Consider the following 20545-nt stretch of genomic DNA (forward strand, 5'->3'; position numbering starts at 1 on the left):
TTTGACTTTTCAGCCGACCATTACCAATCTTTTCCGTCTCTCGTACGTCCCATTGATGTGGGCCGCTAAACCCCAAATCACGCACATCCACACAATTAGCTGTGGTCGGAGAATTTCCCCCCTCTCTTGATAAATACCTGTCATTATTTCAAGAAAGAAACAGAGCTACTAAAGTCATTCCTCTCATTTTTATCTTTCTTCTACAGCTCAACACGAAAACACTCAGATTTTGCTTAGTTGATGCGTGCTCCCTCCAATCGCAAAAGCCATGCACAAAGATCAACAACTCCTCCTCCTCCTCCTCCTCCTCCTCCTCCTACCTCAGTCTTTTAGTATCCCTATTGAAAATAATCGATGCACCACCTCTTGTGGCGAGATCGCCAACATAAGCTACCCGTTTCGGTTGAAGGACGACCCGGAGGTCTGTGGCGACCGTAATTATGAACTAGCCTGCGTAAATAACCGCACTCTTCTTGATTTGTACTCGAGCCAGTACCATGTAAATTCCATTGACTATACCAACTGCACAATTAGGGTTGTTGATGTTGAGCTGCAAAAGGGCAATTGCTCGTCTCTTCCTCTCCACTCTTTGTCATGCAGCAGCTTCTTGAACGACAAATCAAATCGGTATAAATGCGGGGGATACACGTACAATGATGGAGACTTATCCAAGACAGTTTCAATTGTGAACTGCACGAAGGCCGTTGCTTCTCGATTATACATTGATGCTTCCTCATGCCTTGATGGGGTCGAATTTTCAAAATTTTCCAGTACAAGAAGGCGATTATATGCCATGATCGATGCTAATGTCTCGAATATGGAAAGTGCGTGCACTATAGAGCATATGGCAATGATACCAGGGTGGGCTGATGGAGACAATCTTCGTTCCTATTCGCAAATTCATGATCTAATGGTTTATGGGTTTGAGCTTTCATGGCATCCAATTGCCTGTAAGAAGTATTGCAAAGATTATTTCTGGTGTGACATCAATGACAAGCACCAAATTCAGTGCATAGGCAAGAAAGGTAACGACTTTTGAGTTTGTTCAATTTCTTATAAAGAATAGTAAGGGTGCCGTAACTTTTGTATGGTAGTCGTCTAAGTGCCATAACTTTTTTTTTTTTTGGTTCACTTAAGTGCCACATTAAAGTAAAATTGATCATTTGAATGTCGTTTTCGGCAAATCATCCTACGTAATTTTTATTTATTAATTTTCCATTTTGACGTGGATTCTTTTTATTTCTGAAATTTTTATTAATTGTCCAAATCAACGACAGTGATGTCACGTAGGATGACCTGCATTTATGTCGAATTTTCCGCCAAGGCAAATCACCGATGACTCTTAAGTGATCAAATTTAAATTTGTGGTACTCAAGAGAACCAAAAATAAAATAAAATGTTATGACACTTAAGTTAATGTTGTACGAAAGTTATGACACTTTTAATGTACTTATCCCAAAATATTATTAGGAAATATTTGGTCAAAGACATGTGAAATTTCACAAAATGTGAAATAGAGCTCAGTCATCTGTAAGATCATGTAGTTAGTTCAATGTTGTTGTGGTATTTTATAAGTACGACAACGAACACATTTTTATTCATTTGTTAATTTAAGTAATTAGAATTCTGCCGGTAAATCTTAGTGGATTGAACTTGATATACTCAATTACTCACTGTTTGATTATGATCTAAGTAAACACATTCTATCTCTTTTGCAGATATCGCAACACATTCTATCTCTTTTGCAGATATCGCCTTTTACCTTGGCATTGCCGATGTCATTGAAGGTATCTCGCTCCTTAGCTTCCGTAAATATCAATACAATCTTCATTGTGAAATCAAGTTAGTGTTCCTAAATACAAACATTCAACACACGCACGAATTGGTTATTCATATAACAATAAATACATTAGTTATTCAATTGTTTATCTATTTAGTTCAAATTCTGCCCACAAATCTTAGTGGACTGAACCGATATACACACTGCTTCATTATGGTCTAAATAAGTGTCCTTTAAATGTTCTTCAGATTTATTTTATATACGGATCGACCCTTACTTTCATCCGATGCTCTCGCTCTTCGGCATTGGTAACATTACTATAGTCTTCTCATTGTGAAATTGATTTTAAATCTCTAAATGCAAACATTTAACACATCCTCAAATTGGTTAAAATATACAGTGTTTCAATGCATGGTTGTGAAATTCATCTTGGGGGCCCCATGTGTGATGACGTTACTAATACGCAAATGGAGGAGAAGACACTTAGCAATGGATCAAAATGTTGAAGAATTTTTGCAATCGAACAATTTCTTGCCGATAAGGTATTCTTACTCGGACATCAGGAAAATCACGAGTGGCCTTAAGGATAAACTAGGAGAGGGAGGGTATGGGTCAGTGTTCAAAGGAAGACTCCGGAGCGGCCGTGAGGTGGCTGTCAAGATTCTAAAGAAGGGAAAAACGAATGGGCAGGACTTCATCAGTGAAGTAGCTACCATTGGCAGAATTCATCATGTTAATGTTGTTGGACTCATTGGTTATTGCTTTGAGGGCTCTAAACAAGCTCTTGTCTACGATTTCATGCACAATGGATCTTTGGATAAGCACATTTTCTCACGAGGACAAGGGATTTCTCTTGAATGCAAGGAAGTGTATGAGATTGCTCTCGGAGTGGCTAGAGGGATTGAATATCTTCATCGAGGATGCGATATCCAAATTTTACACTTTGATATTAAGCCTCATAACATTCTTCTAGACAAGGATTTCACCCCAAAAGTTTCTGACTTTGGGCTCGCAAGATTGTATCCCACAAATTACAACACCGTGTCTCTAAGTACCGCAATAGGAACCTTAGGGTACATGGCTCCGGAGCTTGTCTTCAAGAACCTTGGAGGCATCTCTTACAAAGCCGATGTCTATAGTTTCGGAAAATTGTTGATGGAAATGGCCACTAGAAGGAAGAATGAGGACAAGGTTACAGGGTGTTCGAGTCACACTTACTTTCCTTTATGGGTTTATGATCAACTTAGCAAAGAATTGGAAATTCCAGTAGAAGTCAATGAGGACGAGAGGAAAATAACAAAGAAGATGATAATAGTTGCTCTTTGGTGCATACAATGGAATCCTAACGATCGCCCTTCGATGCAGAAAGTCTTGGAAATGCTCAAAAGAGAAGTAGATGATCTACAAATATCTCCCAAGCCACTCTTTTATGCAATAGAAATGTCAAGAAAGGATGATGGAACTTGGACCGACGAAGGCAATAATATCATATCCCCTACATCAACTAGTGCAATAACTTACAAAGATTCTCGTCTTGAGTGTACTAGTATTAGTATTACACAAGCATAGACACATATCAAAATCATTTGATCCAGTCACTATGTGGTGAATTGAAACGGGGTATTGATGATGTTTCATGTGTAGCTCCCCTTTCTGGGCCATCATTATATCATAGATGTTTATGACTATATTTATGATCTTAACTATGCCCAATTCATCTTTTAGCATTATCATATTAAAGATGTCATTGGTTATAATTTGGACTCTTGGATCCAATAGAAAATCTAGTGACTACTTTCAGCATAGTGCTATGAGGAGCAAGTTTGGGTTTCAAAGTCTTTGCTTAAAAGTCTAGCTAGCACACAACTTGCTTTACGCATGGCTTAATGACACTTCAGTGATCGCTATGTATGTATTGCCTCATTGCCTACCAATTGTTGCTACGAATAATGTTGAAAATGATGGATGAAGAGGGATAATAAACAACATCCATTTAACGGCGGGGGAGTGCGAGATAGCGGAAGATATCAAAAGATGATGTCTTCCTGAATAACAATAATACATGAGATTAATTAAATTCTCATTATATGATATCTCAAAAGATAGAGGGATAATACATGTAAGTATAGGTCCAAAATCCTATTTTTTTTTCCTTATTTCTATTCTTACTCCCGCAATCATACTACGTTTTTCCTCTTGGTTTTCTCAAACACGCATGGCACTCCTCCTATGATATCTTAAAATTCGACCCCGTATCGAATATATGAAATTAGCATTTCGTCGACGCACATATGGTCATTTTTCTCTGAGTTGGCCACTCACAAGTTAACTAACCTATTAGGTGAAGCCGTTAGATATAAATGCGACAAACTTGAGAATTCGATCGGAAATCAATCGCTCGACTGTAATAATCGGCAAGGGTCAACATGACACCATTATAATCGATTAGTGATCGGATATAAGTTGATTCGATGGAATGACGTAGTTGAATTGCAGGTAATTCCGCATGACTGTGAAATTTGCGTTAAACGACACTAACCCGATTTTCTATTGATTTTATACTCAGTGCCCGTAATTGAAACCTTGAGAGTTTTACAACAACCGAGAGTCGACTACAAGTCAGAGATGCACAAACGTGGATCGAAAATTATCGACCACGGGTCAAATGCATTAAAGTCCCTAAAAGTTACCCGGTATGTTAGATTGTACCAAAATCGCGTTCGGTCGATTTTAACCGCAAAATTGAATTCGGTTTCGGGAATCGGATGTTCGAGCATGTCATGATTTATTTTTAAGACGTCGTCTCATATTTCGGAAAAATTCCATCGAGTCCGAAATGTTGCAGAAAAATTGGTTTTCAGCAAAAGAAAAGAAAAATGGAAATTCGGATGGAAGGATAATTGGGTATTTTGTTGCCCAAATTGGTTTATTTTGAGGAGATTAAGACTAAAATCTCATTGGATGAGTGCTCGACTAAGGGGCAAGAAGACTTTTGAGGCTTATGATGATGGGTAGATATTTGCTCAAGGGTGTTGATTGGTGCTTGGCTTTACTTCATGGCTTTCTCCTTCTCTCTCCCCTTTCACTCCTCTCCATTCACACACGTTCAGGCCCCACCAGTAGAACAGCCCTCTTTTTCCTTCTTTTTCCTCTCACGCTCACTCTTCTTCCTCACGTTCTTCATCCTTTCCTTTCTTCTTCTCTTATGCAACTCTTTTGTTGCTGCTTCACCTACCATTTCACGCCTCACCCACCACCATCCCACCAACTTGTTTCTCTTGGCTGCTGCACCAATAACCCACCTCACACCTCCACTACCATCCTTACGCCTCACCACCTCACCGTCCTGACTAGCATCCCCACACTAACTCCAGTGACAGTCTAGCAGCCCCTCATGCCGACACTCCGCCGTTCAACTGCCATGTCCGCCACCCACCAAGCAACTATCACCTCGCTGCCTCCATCAAACAGCCACCCACCACTACCGCAGCCTCGCGATCAGCCCTTGATCCAGCAACCTCAAGACCGAATCTCAGCCTTTGGCTGAGACTTGTTGGACCATTTTCGGCCCCAGTCGGTTCCCCGTTGGTGATGCCGTAATTACAGGTCTTCACTGCCTTCGCGCAGCCGTCGCTATGGACCCGTCACCTCGCTAATCCGGTGATTTAAATCCATAATCCTTGATTAGGTTGTTAATTGTGCTTAGGGGGTTAAATTAATGCTAATTAGCTTAGTTAAATTAGTATTAAGTAAGATTAGCCTTAAGATGGATTATTGTTAATCTAGTTTGGTTAGATTAGTCTTAAGATGGATTAGTATTGATCTAGTTGGTTGGATTAGTACTAATGAGGGTGATTTAGCTTGGTTTAGTGGATTTCCCCGGATCAGTTTGCAGGACAAGAGCCGCTTGCCATTTTTGTGGGGAAAAATGTGCTATGATTTTGAGGTTACTTCCTTCTTGAAAAATGTTTTAGATATTTTCTGCTATGATATATATTTTACTCAAGATTTTAGGGATTTAAAAGAATGAGATTTCATCTTCGTTATTTGCAAAACGGAACCTCTGTTTGTGCTGGGACTGATGACCTTTTAGTGTTCAAAGGATTTTTATCAACCCTTATGATTCCATTTTTGAAAGAGTTCATTCACAAAAGTTTTTTTTTTCACATCTTATAGTTTAAGATAGTCAAATTTCAGATTGAACGGACAATATTTGGACCTTGAACCAAACTGATTTTAGAGAACAAAATTTCTGGACATGGACATAGTTTTTGTAACTGTTTGAGCGATTTTCTGCTCTTAATTTTGAAAGATTTGGGTCAATGTGTCTTCATTAAAAGTGTTCTTTTAAGTGTCATTTATAACATATTAAAATTTGAGAATTTTCTGAACTTGTTTAATTATGTTTCTAGAATTAAACTTGGAGGCGCGCGAGTGGCCCGGTTTCTGCTGATTAGGGCTGGTTGTGGTTTTGTAATTGTTCTTGATGTTGTGCTTGCTGAATAAGGTGTATTTAGTGATGTGATTGACTTGTGGCATGCTGAGAACTTATGTGTGAGATCATGAGGTGGATTGCTCTTTGTTGGTTAGTTATTGTTATTGCAAAACATGACCTTGTGGACTATTAAATAGAAAATAATTGAGGTGTCAAGTTCCAGACACCAAAACTTATTTGCTCAATAAAACCATGAGATTTTAAATTAGGTGCGTGCAAAGTTTAACGGATTAATTTTGAGTTATGTAAGCACCTATTAATTTATTTCTAAACGTTTGGAACCAAAAAAAAAGGGGTTACTAAGGTTTGTTTTCAAAAGAGGGTGGTTGGAAAAGAAATTACAAAAGAAATATGGCTTCGGGTTTGGACACCAAGTTTTATGTGCTCAATAAAATGATGAGGTTTTATACGAGGTGCATGCAAAGTTTGGTGGGTTAATTTCAAATATGGGACCTTGTACGAATTTATTTCGGAAGGTTTGAAAAAAAAAAAAGAGTTACTAAGTTTATTTTTAAAAGGGGGTTTTGGTGTTTTGGCTATATGATGGAAGGTAAAAAGGTTGACCTGATTGATGAGGTGCCTACATAGTTAGGTTACTTAATAGTTCAGTTTAATTAATTGCAACTTATCTAATTACTCACAATTTATTTAATTAATTTTAATTAGCGTAAATTGTGACGAATTAGCCGTTTTTCAGAATTTTACGCTCATTCTCGTGGTTGAATTTATGTGTGAAATTGATTGCATATTTGTGCAATTGGGTGCTTGATTGTCGTTTTCGAATTATTATTTCAAAAATATGAATTTTTGGTATTTAATTAGAAAAAAGGTTTTATGTACTATATAAAATCATGAAATTTTAAAAAGAGAGTATATCACATTTTATGATTCGATTTGACGGTGTGACCATGCACAATTATTTTACCAGGTGTTTTTAATATAAAGAAAATAGGCCAAATATATTATTTGAAATTGAGACATTTGAATGCAAAGCACGATGTCTTTGGCCGAGATTGGATGCGTGTGTGATCATTTAAGTACCCTGATGCGTTTACGCGGGGTAGTGAACCCGTCTTAATGCGTTTACGTGGGACAATGCTTGATTAAATTCAGATGCCCCTCGTCAACTAATGCTAGATCGCGATAGAGGCTGGACCGATGCTCCTTAGGGAATGCCGTCTTGATATGTTTATGCGGGATGTTGCTGTGCTTGATGGGGCGAGACGATGCCCAATTATGCCGAATGACCACCAACTGTTGAGTTGGCCGTGGCCGTTGGGTTGTAACTAATTGGAACATGCTTGAGTGATTGATATAGCCACGCTGGATTGTGGGACGAAATCATGTGGCACGGAATGGGACGTGTCATAACAATTTGGCCTTATAATCGGGACCCCTGTGAGTGATTAATATATGAAAGTGAAGTGTCCAATTATTGAGCGCATTTACTGTATGCATATATTATATGAGATGTACTAATGTGTAGGGAGGTGCTGAGGCGAGGTGAGTCTTATATGATATGTGTTTAGGCTGCTTCTAGGTGAATTATCATCCTAATCGAGGTTTAGGGTGTGGACTCACTAAGACATCGTCTCACCCCGTCGTGGGTTACCATTTTCAGGGCCTCAGTGTGGAGGATCCAGAGCCGGAGTCAGAAGGATCCGGGGTATAGGTCGGTTAAGACCTCTTTTTGAGTCAGACCTTCTGTATACGAACTTGATATGTATTTAAAGTGTGTTTTGTGGATAAAAGGCGTTGGTATGTTTTTAGACTATCCCAGTTAGTTGTTCGGGTGTTTGTTTAATTCACTTACGCATGTGCATAAAAAGAAAAGGATCGTTGACGCATCCTAGGAACATCGCAATTCTATCAACTGTCGAGGGATGTTTGCACGCTCAAGGTTCGGGGCGTGACACCTCCTTCGTCGTTCCTCTTCCTCACTTGCTTCCCTCCCTCATCAGCTCCCTCTCGCACCGTCCGACGGACAGACAGTGTTCGTCACCGCTAAATTCTTGTGTACAACATGGATTGGCTCGCCTAATTTCTCTTTTGTAAACGGATTTATGCTTGCATAAATGAGTAGCTTCATGTAGTATTTGTGGGAATAAGACTAATATCATACTCATGTTTGTTGCTAATTCTTTGCCTTATAATTTTATTTATTATAATTAGTCATATGGATCCTTAATTTTTCATTTAGTTAAAAAGTTTATGTATTTATTTATTATAAGTACTTAATATTTGGATACAAATGAGAGGATTATGTTATTTTCTCGTGTATTGATATAAAATTCGAAATCGTATAGGATATCGGGAAATTACAAAACAGGTTCCAATGGAAACAGGGTTGACCCTAGAATTGTGTTGAAGAAAACTCATTTATTGTTTTGAAGCTGACAAAACGTTTTCATTAGTCTAGTCTGAAAACTTCAAGACCCAAGTGTTAAAGTCTAAAAAACTCCAAACTCTACCGTCAAAGTCTTAAGACCGCTAGACTCAAGACTCAAAGTCTGCCCTCACTTACAGTTTCCAGACGAAGAAAGAAGACTTATCTAGATGATGGATTATCTTCAAGGTTTTGATTCGTATGGTTTTTTGGAAGACCTTATGGCTAGATACAGCATCAACATGATTGATTATTCTTATTGGATTCTACTCCAATTTGAAGATCGTTTGAAAGGCGAGCAAACTTGGAATGTTCTACTTGTGGAAACCAAAGATCCTGATTGTATGGGCAAACAGGATTGTTAGGCTTTCATCACCAATCAATCAACGACTCGAGATCACTTTAATTAATTCTGTCCAACGAGTAGATTGGAAGAATTCCTCTGGTAAGTGCCAACGGTCGTGAAGGCATGAAGGAGTATTTGAGGCGGACTCTTCAGTTGTTCGAGGTAGTGCATGAAAGAAGAATTTCAAAGTCTGAATCTCTGTAGTTCCTTGCTCTTTCATTCATTAAGCTCAAATTGTATACAAAAGAGAGAAGCGTATATTGAGACTTTGTGAAGAGACTAGCTGAGACTCTCCATTAAGGAAGTCGAAGATCACAAGCTGTATAATATCTTTTGATTCATAGTGGAATCTAGCCAGTAGGCTGTTAGCATGAGAGAGTGGACGTGGGCTTGGATTAAGCTGAACTACTATAAACCTTGTGTTCCAATTCTCTTTCCTTAAACTCCTTATCTTATTCGTTGTTTTATTGCTTTATAAAATTGTCTAGAGCAATTTACATCCTTAGTCTATCATCTTCAAAATGCAATTTATCTTATTAAGTCTTGTAAGATAGAGAAAATTTTTATATACACCTATTCACCCCCCTTTAAGTGTGTGTACTAGCCCTTTCAATTGGCATCAGAGCTTGTGTGCTTATGTATTGAAGTGTCTTTACTTCTTAAGCTAAAGATTTATGACTAGTATTTTGGCTCCAGGTTTGGTTGAAAGAATACAACGTTTGGAAAAACAAGATAAATGCATTCCTAAGATCGAAAGATCCCATGGAATGGGATGTGGTAGAAAAAGGAATCATTCCTAAAGCTACATCAACATCTGGGAAGGAAATTGCAGAGGTAGCATCTATTTTTCCTTTAACAAAACCATTTTGAGTTAGGAATTTACTTAACCTTTCATACCAAGCTTAAGGTGCCTGCTTTAATCCATATATGGCCTTTTTAAGTCGTAGGCGAGTCGGCTTTCTTGGATCTTCAAAACCAAGTAGCTGTTCCAAATAGACTTCTTCTTGGATAAATTCATTTAGGAATGCATTTTCCACGTCCATTTGGAATAACTTGAAATTTTTATAGCAAGTAAGAGCAAGTAATAATCTAATTGCTTCTAACCTCACTACTGGTGCATAGGTCTCGTCATAGTCTATCCCTTCTTCTTGCGTATATCCTTTGGCCACGAGTCTTGCTTTGTTCCTGACAACTTTTCCTTTCTCGTCCACCTTGTTCCTGAAAATCCATTTAGTTCTGATAATTGACTTACTTTTAGGTTTAGGAATTAACTCCCAAACATCGTTGATGCTGAACTGTCTAAGCTCTTCTTGCATAGCTTCAATCCAGCTTTCATCAGCCAAGGCTTCATCTATAGCTTTGGGTTCAATCTCAAAAACAAGAGCTAAAGCACTAGACTCTTCACGTCTTTTAGAACTTGTGCGAATTCCTTCATCAATGTTGCCAATGATGAGTTCCTTGGGATGACTTGACTTATGCTTCTAGTTGCTGGTCGATTTGTCAGTCTGCTGATCCTCTGTTTCACTTGAATCTTCTTGTTTATCTTGTTGTTGAACTTCAGGAGTCTGAACCTCTTCGAGGGAAGTAGATTTTGTAACATTTAGAGCAGGTTCAGATTCTTCAAGTTGAGTCTGATCTAGTTGATTCTGCATTGAATCTTGAAACTTGACATTCATGGATTCTTCCACAAACTGAGTCTTCTTGTTGAATACTCTATAAGTTTTGCTTGAGGTTGAGTAGCCAAAGAAAATTCATTTGTCTGATCTTTCTTCAAATTTACTAGTACGATCATTTGCATTCTTCAAAATAAAACACTTACAACTAAACATATGAAAATAAGAAACAATTGAGTTCTTTCCTTTGAATAACTCATAAGGAGTTTTCTCTAGAATGGGTTTTAAGAATACTCTGTTAATAATATAACAAGCTGTTGAAACTGCTTCAGCCCAAAATCAAGAAGAAATATTACTCTCTATTAAGAGTGTTATAGCCGTGTCCTACAAAGATCTATTCTTTCTTTCCACAACCCCATTTTGCTCTGGAGTATATGAAGAAAAGAAAACATGTTGAAAACTAGAGTTATCATAGAATTTTGCAAAGTCTTGGTTTTCAAACTCACATCCATGGTCTGTACGAATGCTTGATATGGTATAGCCTTTTTTTCATTTTGAACCTTCTTGGCAAATTTTGAAAAGTAAGAGAATGTTTCAGACTTACTTGCCAGAAAGTATACGCATGTAAAACGAGAACAGTTATCCACGATTACTAAGTAGTATCTCTTTCCACCGATGTTTTGAGTTTTGGTTAGTCCAAAGAGATCCATATGCAAAAGCTGCAAAACACGATCAGTAGAAACCTGATTTATTGGTTTAAAAGAACTTCTAACCCGTTTTCCCAATACACATGGTGTGCATAATTCAGATTTTTGATATTTCAGATTAGGCAGCCCACGAACAAGCTTCTTGGAGGAGATCTTAGTAATCTGCTTCATGTTGATATGGCCAAGCTTTCTATGCCAAAGATTTGTTTCATCTTGAATGGATATTAGACACTGAGAACTTTTGGGTTTTATATCCAGAAGATAGATATTCCCATGTCTTCATCTAGTGAAGGATTGTGAAAGATCTTTACTTGTTCCCGAACAAGTGCCTTTTTGGAAGTTAATCTTGAATACAATGTCGCACAGTTGACTAATGCTTAGAAGATTATAATTCAAACCTTCAACCAAGGAGACATTATTAATTGTGAGACTTCCAATTCTCACAGTTCCATATCCAACAATCCTTCATTTGTTGTTTCCACTAAAAGAAACTTTTCCTCCTTTTACTTGCACGAGCTTTATAAAACAGGTTCAATCTCCTATCATATATCTTAAGCAGCCACTATCCAAATACCATTTGATCTTTTTCTTGATAGTGACCTGCAATCATACAAAGAACTTAAACTTTCTTTGGTACCCACACTTTCTTGGGTCCAGGGGAGTTAGTACGAAACACAGTCTTTGCCCACTCTCTCTTAACGGGTCTCCAACCTTTGGGACATTCCTTCTCAAAATGTTCTGAGCTGTTACATTTTGAACATTTAAAAGCACTTCTACCAATAGGTCTTACAAAAGCCTTTTGAAAATGGTTCTTGTAAAAGATTTTTGTAGGTCCTTGTTTGATCATTTCCTTCACTTTTGGAAAATCGATTAAAGGAATGGTTTTTGATATCATTCCCAAACCAAATTTGTTGAAATAAGGTATTTGAATTGAAAGCATTTTTTCCAACTTCTCAGATCCTATTGAAAACCTTTTTGTGATATTTGAAATGTCGTCTTTCAAAAAGTTATTTTCCTTTGAGAGAGAATCTGCATTTTCTTTCAAATCAACAAAACTCTTATCTAGACTTTCAAACTTTTCTTTCTAAAAAGTTTCATGTTGCTTCAGTTTGGAATTCTCCTTCTTTAGCTCGGAAATCCTTTTAAGAGATGTTTTGAGGCTAAGACAAAGTTCATCTATATATTTTGAGACTTTAACAGGAATCTTTAAATTACTAACCTTGACTTCACTGTCTGAGTTTGAGTTTGAATCTAAGTCTGTCTTAGAATCTGAGTTTGATTATGATTTTTCCATCAGACATATATTGGCATACTCTTCATCACTTTCCTCGCATTCTGTATCGCTCCATGTCTCAGCTTTAAGAGCTTTCTTAAATTTCTCTGTTTTACCTCTCTTTTTCTTCAGCGAATGGCAGTTGGGTCTGATGTGTCCCTTTTTCTTATATTCAAAACAAATCACATGTTTATTGGTCTCATTATCTTCATTTGATTTCCTCTAAAATCTTTGAGTGCCTTGCTTGTTCAGTTAAATCTTTTTCCTTTCTGTTTAACTTCTGAACTTCCTTATCATGAATGCTAGCTCTTCATCATCAAAGTCATCCTCAGAGTCTGTATCATCAGAGTTATCGTTAGATTTTAAGGAAATTGACTTCTTACCTTTGGGATCTACTTCCTCATTGATTTGCTCTACTTCATATGATTGAAGCGTGCCAACCAATTCGTCTACGGAAAGAGGCATGATCTTCTAGGTTTCTCTTATAGAAGTCTTCACGTGGTTCCAGTTTTTGGAGTCCTCTCAACAATTTATTGACCTTCATTGGTCCTGAGATTGGCTATCCCTGATATGCTAGACCGTTTACAATTTCTGTAAAACGACTAAACATGTTAGTGATAGATTCTCCTGGCTTCATCTTGAAGGCTTCATACTGTCCGTGTAAGATATTGATTTTTGTTTCTTTAACTCAATCAATTCCTTCATAAGTGACGTTCGGCTTATTCCAGACTTCTTTGGCCATTTCACAAGATGAGATTCTATTATACTCAGTAGGAGATAAAGCACAATAGAACGAATAAATTGCTTTTGCATCAAGAGATTGTCTTTTGGTTATCTCTGCTTGTGTCAGTTCTCCAGCATTGTTTATCAAAAGAGAAGGTAAAGATTTTCTACATGTTCAGATTTATGTTGATGATATCATATTTGGTTCACCTAATGAAAATCTTTGCAAGAAATTCTCTAGATGCATGCAGGATGAATTCGAGATGAGCATGATGAGTGAGTTAACTTTCTTTCTGAGATTACAAGTTAAACAATCTAAAGAAGGAATTTTCATTCACCAAGAAAAGTATGTAAAGGATCTCATCAAGAAGTTTGGATTAGAGAATTGTAAAAAGATAGAGATGCCTATGTTAAGTTCTTCAAAGCTGGATAAATATGAAGAATGGAAGAGTGTAGACTAAAAGCTATATAGGAGCATAATTGGTTCACTTCTTTATCTTCCTGCATCTAGACTTAACATGTTGTTTAGTGTTTGTATTTGTGCTAGATTCTAGTCAAATCCTAAAGAATCTCACTTAACTGTTGCAAAGCACATCATCAAATACGTTGCAACAACTCCAAAGTTAGGTCTGTGGTATCCCAAAGAAGAAGACTTTACTCTCCTTGGATATTCAAACACAAATTTAGCAGGATGCAAAGTGGACAGAAAGAGTACTTCTAGTACTTGTCAATTGCTTGGCAACAAGCTAGTATCATGGTTTTCAAGAAAATAGAGTACTGTAGCTCTTTCAATAGCTGAAGTAGAATATGTAGCTCTTGGAAGTTGCTGCTCTCAAATCTTATGGATACGGCAACAGCTAAGAGACTTTGGAATTGAAGAATCATGCACTGAGATCAAATGTGACAATCTCAGCGCCATTAATCTCACAAAGAATCCAATTCTTCATTCAAGGGCAAAGCATATAGAGATTCAACATCATTTTATTAGAGATCATGTTCAGAATGGAGAAGTTATAATTCAGTTCATTAACTCAAAGAATCAGCTGGTAGACATATTTACAAAGCCACTGGAGAAAAGCCTATTTGAGTCTATTCGCACCAAACTGAACATCATATTTTCTATTAGGTAAAGTCTGAAAGTGTTCAGACTCAGAGGTAAAGTCTGAAGGTGTTTAGACTCAGAATGACTAAGAGTTACGACTGTAAGTTAATTCTTTCAAAATGCATGTGATTTTATCCTTGGATGATTTTTTTTTTTTTTTTTTTTGATTTGGTATGTTGATATTGCAAATCGCCTCTTGCTAATTTAAGTTTTGGAAGTTATCTTCTTCAAATTTTGAATTTTTAGCAGTTTTTCATTTTCAAAAAGGCAGTTATTACTTTTTCTTTTGTGACGGTTCGTATACCCGATTTACCTACTATATATACCATCTTTTGTCTTCTTCTCCGTTTTCACTCTCAAACCCTAGAATACAAAACTCCCACTTGCTTTGACTTTCACTCTTGTTTAATCCAAAAGATTTCACATTTTTCGAGCAAGTTTGAGAATTTCTCCCTTAAATCGACAATGTCTTCAAGAAAGTCTTCGAGAATCGCAAGTAGGGGACCACAGCGCATGCCTGAGGGTCGTACTCATTTTGATCTGATCGAGAAAGATGACTCTCCTCAATAGCAGCAACCAAGTCAGCATCAACAACATTCTCAACAGCGTCATTCTCCTCCATCGCCTCAATCAGAAGAATTAGTGGAAGAAATTGAACCTGTAAGAACGCTGAGACCTCAAGTTGCTTTCTCGCTTTATTCTAAGTTGAAACAAGGATGTACTACAATTTCTTTGATCGATGAGTTTCTAAGAGAGAGAGGATTCAAGAATGAAACTTTATTTCTGCGAGAGATGGAAAAGTTAGGCGTTGCGCCTAAAGGGTTGGCTGAAAGGACTTTTGCCAACTTTCCTAGTGATCCGAGGATAGGTATGGCTAATCAGCCAGAAGGAAAGGATGACGATGAGAGAATGTTCTCACATTTCCAGCCAAGGATGGGAGTGGCTGCTAATGTTGGTGGTGATGGAGCGAGCATTTTCCACTCTAAGGACCACAAGAAAGTTTATTCAAAATTGCTAAAGAGAGGGGTGATGAACCCTGAAAGCGTTGATTTTGATTTTCTTGATTCTATGCAAGTAAATCTGAGAGGGAAGTTTGCACTTCTTCAATTGGAGCGTTTTTGTTCTGAGTCAACAATCAGAACTCATAGCCTACTTCTATTCGAATCTATCATTTTTAGATGCAAATAGGTTCTTTTTCACAGTCAGGGATAAGGAGTTTTTGGTGGATGTGGACACTTTGGCTGACTTAATTGGGGTGGAAAGAGTGTGTTTCCAACCAATTAGTGTGTCCGTTACTCACGCTACTCTGGAATTGGTACGAGACAGGATGTTGATGGCAAGATTTCCTACATTAGGATGAATGCCTCCAACATCTTGCTGCATAAAATCGTGATCAACTGCATCCATCCAAAATCTACATCCAAGACTGACGTGTCTCATCCTGAAGCAAAGTTGATGTATGTCATCAACGTTGTCTACAAATTCTCTCTGCCTCACACCATCCTGTTTCACATGTACAGGACAGTGGTGAAAGACAAGGGACAACTCCCTTATTCTACTTTTATCATATGCCTTTTTAGACATTTCAAAATTCACATTCCCACACCTTTGTGTTTGACAAGCATTGCTCCCATGGTGATTCGATTCAAGATGGTCACTAAGATGCGTCTGAAAGAGCTTAACAAGGTGTTAGAGTGCATGAAGGAGAAGTCTCCCGTCAAGGCGAAGCAAGACTTGCAGCAGCCAAGAGGAAAGGAAAGGAGCCCATGGATGCTCCAATGAAAAAGAAGAGAACTCTTATCTTACAGGATGAAGAAGATGAGGATGAGATGACTCTTTCAGCATTTACCTTAAGGAACTTGAAGAGTTTTGTTAGCTTTCAAGCGACAAGAGAAGAGCCAGAGGAAAGAGAGAGAAGAGAAAGAGAAGAGACAGAGAAGGAAGATGAAGAACAGAGGAGGACAGAGGAAGAGGAAGAAAGAAGAGAAAAAAGGAGAAAAAGAAATAGAAGAAGAGGAAGAAAAGGGTCAAGAAGACTTCTTTGAACCAACTTTGGTTGTATCCTTGTTAGGCAACTCTGAGAAGACAAGGAGTGGAATTGCTTGAGCAAGAGAAAAAGAAAAACATCACTCTAAAGCTGAAGTAGAACATGAAGAAGAATTCACTTCTCCACCTGAAGGCATACAAACAGGAGGAGTTACTGGAAAACGAGATATTTTTTCACCTATCTTTACCAATGATGTTAGTCGATCTGTAATAGATCCAGAGGACGTGTATGCTTCTCATTATCTAGAAGCAGATATTGAGATATCCACTCCTAGCCATGGTGGACGAACTGCTCAAGATTCATCCATTCTCAAAACTTCTGGAACAGAATCGGCTGGACCCAGTACTGCACCGAATCAAATAACAGACTTCTCAAGACTACTGGACATCCTGTTGGATTAGAGGAAATAGCAATATGGTATGGAGTACGAGATAAAGGATCTCAAGAAAGCTTTCCTAGCTACTTTAGTGTCGTTGCAAGACCAGCCACTAGCCCTTAGAACTCAAGTGCAGGATCATGTGAAGGGTGAAGATTTGAAGCCACTAAAGCAGACTCTTGAAAAGCTTGAGAAGACCGTGAGCTCCATGGGAAAATTCTAGCTTGTCCGCCTACCCAAATAGCCATGACTCTTATCCCACTATTTTTATATTAACTCTTTTTATTCGTTTTCCACTTTTTACTATTGACAAAAAGGGGGGCAGTCGTGCAGATTTGATTTTGGTACTTTTCGTTTGATTTACTTTTTGATTTTGATTATCTTTTTGGACTTTTGTGTTTTATTTGGTTGTGGACTCTTTTGACTTTGGACTACTTGACTGCCAAGTAACTTGATTTGATCTTTTAATGCTTGTAGTAACTTAGGCCGTGATATTGATGATGGAAGGATAGTTATCTTGTCTTGTAGGACTAATATGTTTTCTATGGTTGCAGAATCGATACTATCCAAGTCTTAATCAGCTTACTTTTATAAGATATGATGATTTGCTTAAGTGTTGTTTTGCAAGATAAAAGTTTTCAAATCTGCAAGAAAGTTTTATCACCATAAAAAAGGAGGAGATTGTTGGAGAAAACTCATTTATTGTTTTGAAGCTGACAAAATGTTTCAATTAGTCTAGTTTGAAGACTTTAAGACCCAAGTGTTAAAGTCTGAAGAGCTCCAGACTCTACAGTCAAAGTCTTAAGACCGCCAAACTCAAGACTCAAAGTCTGCCCTCACTGACAGTTTCCAGACAAAGAAAGAAGAATTATCCAGATGACAAATTATCTTCAAGGTTTTGATTCGTATGGTTTTTTGGAAGACCTTATGGCTAGATACAGCATCAACATGATTGATTATTCTTATTGGATTCTACTCCAATTTGAAGATCGTTTGAAAGGCGAGCAAACTTGGAATGTTCTACTTGTGGAAACCAAAGATCCCGATTGTATGGGCAAACAGGATTGTTAGGCTTTCATCACCAATCAATCAACGACTCGAGATCACTTTAATTAATTCTATCCAACGAGTAGATTGGAAGAATTCCTCAGTAAGTGCCAACGGTCGTGAAGGCATGAAGGAGTATTTGAGGCGGACTCTTCGGTTGTTCGAGGTAGTGCATGAAAGAAGAATTTCAAAGTCTGAATCTCGTAGTTCCTTGCTCTTTCATTCATTAAGCTCAAATTGTATACAAAAAGAGAAGCGTATATTGAGACTTTGTGAAGAGACTAGTGAGACTCTCCATTGAGGAAGTCGAAGATCACAAGCTGTATAATATCTTTTGATTCATAGTGGAATCTAGCCAGTAGGCTGTTAGCATGAGAGAGTGGACGTGGGCTTGGATTAAGCCGAACTACTATAAACCTTGTGTTCCAATTCTCTTTCCTTAAACTCCTTATCTTATTCGTTGTTTTATTGCTTTATAAAATTATCTGGAGCTATTTACATCCTTAGTCTATCATCTTCTGAAGGCAATTTATCTTATTAAGTCTTGTAAGATAGAGAAAATTTTTATATACACCTACTTCACCCCCCCCCCTTTAGGTGTGCGAACTAGCCCTTTCAAATTGGACAGGAAAAACAGAGTGGATTAGGTACAAGGTTCGAAAAAGGGGAACCGGTTATAACAGGGTTGAGTAGAGGGGCCAAGTCTAGACTCTACCCACCCTGGACCCGATCACCCCTAACTGGACCAATAATCATATAGCTTCATTTGCATTTTTCTGATTAAGAAGTGAGGAAAAAAGAATCGAACCATGCGTTTGCATCATTTACAATTTCACTGCTTTTTTTTCTTGGTCGGAATACAATATTTATGTTTTTGGGCCACTCGAAAATCTGAACGACACTTTCCGATAAGAGGTCCCTCAATTCAGGATACAAGGCAAAATGACAAAATGTCCAAGGGACCAAATCCAAAATAATAGAAAGGTCGCGTCCTTGGATGCAAAAAAGTCGTCTCGCTAGTCACTCCTTACTTCTTTCCAGAAGTTTCTATGCTTTAGTGAGGGAGGTCGCTTCCTATGTAGCATCGACACTCTCTGGAAGCCTTCGTATCGTGTCCAACACTCTGACACGTGTCCGACACGCCGCCACCTGGGTCCCCGGCGAGGCCCACGGCCCCCCCCCACGAGCTTCCACTCCAGCTACATGCATGCCACCCTGAGCGGCTCAGCCTCCGGCTATGCCAGCCTCAACCAAAGTGGTGGTGGCGGCGGTGGCGGCAGCAAGAACCCTTATGTCCACGTTGCTTCGCTGAATGCCCCCACGCCGTCCGACAGGAGTGAGTCCATCGAGGCATATACTTCGCGCTAGGAGTTAATGATTGGTGATTAGAGGCTTTCGAGAATGCTTTTGATGGGGCCAACGCTTTGCTGGTGTTTGCAGGTCTGATGGATGCGGCGCGTTGAACCGGTGTGGGAAGAGGTTCGAAGATGCTACATGAAAAGCACCAATGAGGCAATGTAGCACCGCAGTTTCCGTAACAGATATTCTCTCTAACGGAGGAGCTAATGAGGATGGGGTCTTGCTGCACAAATCCTATTTGCGTCCTCACCCATCTCAGGTTGTATTCCTTTTTGTCCTTCCCATCAATGAGCACCTTTCCTTCCATCGGATCGTAGAACCTCAGCAGAAGGGCCAGAATAGAGGACTTTTCGGCACCACTTGGCCCGACAAGAGCTACCTTCGTCCCAGCTTCAATTTTCAACGTGAAGTTCTTCAGAACGGTAACTTCTGGTCGTGATGGGTACTTGAATTTGATGTTCTGGAACTCAGCAGTTCCTTCGATCTTCCCATGATGTGTATTTTCCAGCACATCTGGTTCGATTTCAGTTTTTCGGTCGAGGGTCTGGAATGCAGGAGTGAGTATGCTCATGGCCGATATCACGGTGGGGATCAGCGTCCACAGCTCTGTAATAGAAAGAACTGTGAGAGAGAAAATCTGGTACGATCTTATGCCATTTTCGAATGTGGCTTGGCCTCTATTGACCAAGACTGCGGTGTACCACAAGGCAACTGCATGTGCAATGTTCCATACTTGATACTAGTTCTCCTTCTCTCTTTCATTGGGACTTCCAACGCTAACTTCGCTTTCCTCAGGACTTGCTCTTCATAGCAAAAAGATGCTACAGTTCTTATGGTTGTCGCCGACTCAGAAGTTAGGGAAACGACTTTGCCATGTGCTGCAGAAGAGTCGCCGGCAAATCCTTTGGCTGACTTGGCTTGAATGAGCCCACCAATGAAGTGGCAAGGCATCACAGCCCAAGCCACTAGACCCATTCTCCAGTTTACAATCATGCTAACTACTGTAGCATTCAGTATAGAAGCAATGCATCGGACAATTACAGACATGCGATCAGAAATTATCACTTTCACCATAGATGTATCATTGATGATTCGCGAAGTAACCATCCCAATGCTGTTCTCGGGTTTCTCAAACCAAGTGAATTCATTGCGCAGAACACCTGCAAGATTTTAGAACAATCAATGCAAATTGTACTCTATAAATGATTCACAACTTGGGCAGAATCTCAAATTCGGAGCTAGTAGATTCTGCATTAAACTTTAAGGACTCTGCTAGGGAAAAGGAGTGACG

The 20545-nt window shown here is 38.7% G+C and overlaps 1 protein-coding gene and 1 pseudogene across 1 annotated transcript; one reads left to right on the forward strand and one right to left on the reverse strand.

Annotated features, from left to right (window-relative positions):
* Positions 1-20545, reverse strand: part of LOC120289602 — a 90596-nt pseudogene that overhangs the window by 47452 nt on the left and 22599 nt on the right.
* Positions 179-3468, forward strand: LOC104427055 (LEAF RUST 10 DISEASE-RESISTANCE LOCUS RECEPTOR-LIKE PROTEIN KINASE-like 2.1). The gene is made up of 4 exons (XM_039304723.1): positions 179-1025; positions 1719-1787; positions 2029-2088; positions 2181-3468. Exons 1-4 carry the CDS (start codon positions 269-271, stop codon positions 3347-3349), a joined length of 2055 nt encoding a protein of 684 aa, XP_039160657.1. The 5' UTR covers positions 179-268; the 3' UTR covers positions 3350-3468.

The sequence above is a fragment of the Eucalyptus grandis genome, chromosome 11 (genome assembly GCF_016545825.1).
Source record: "Eucalyptus grandis isolate ANBG69807.140 chromosome 11, ASM1654582v1, whole genome shotgun sequence".
NCBI classification, from domain to species: domain Eukaryota; kingdom Viridiplantae; phylum Streptophyta; class Magnoliopsida; order Myrtales; family Myrtaceae; genus Eucalyptus; species Eucalyptus grandis.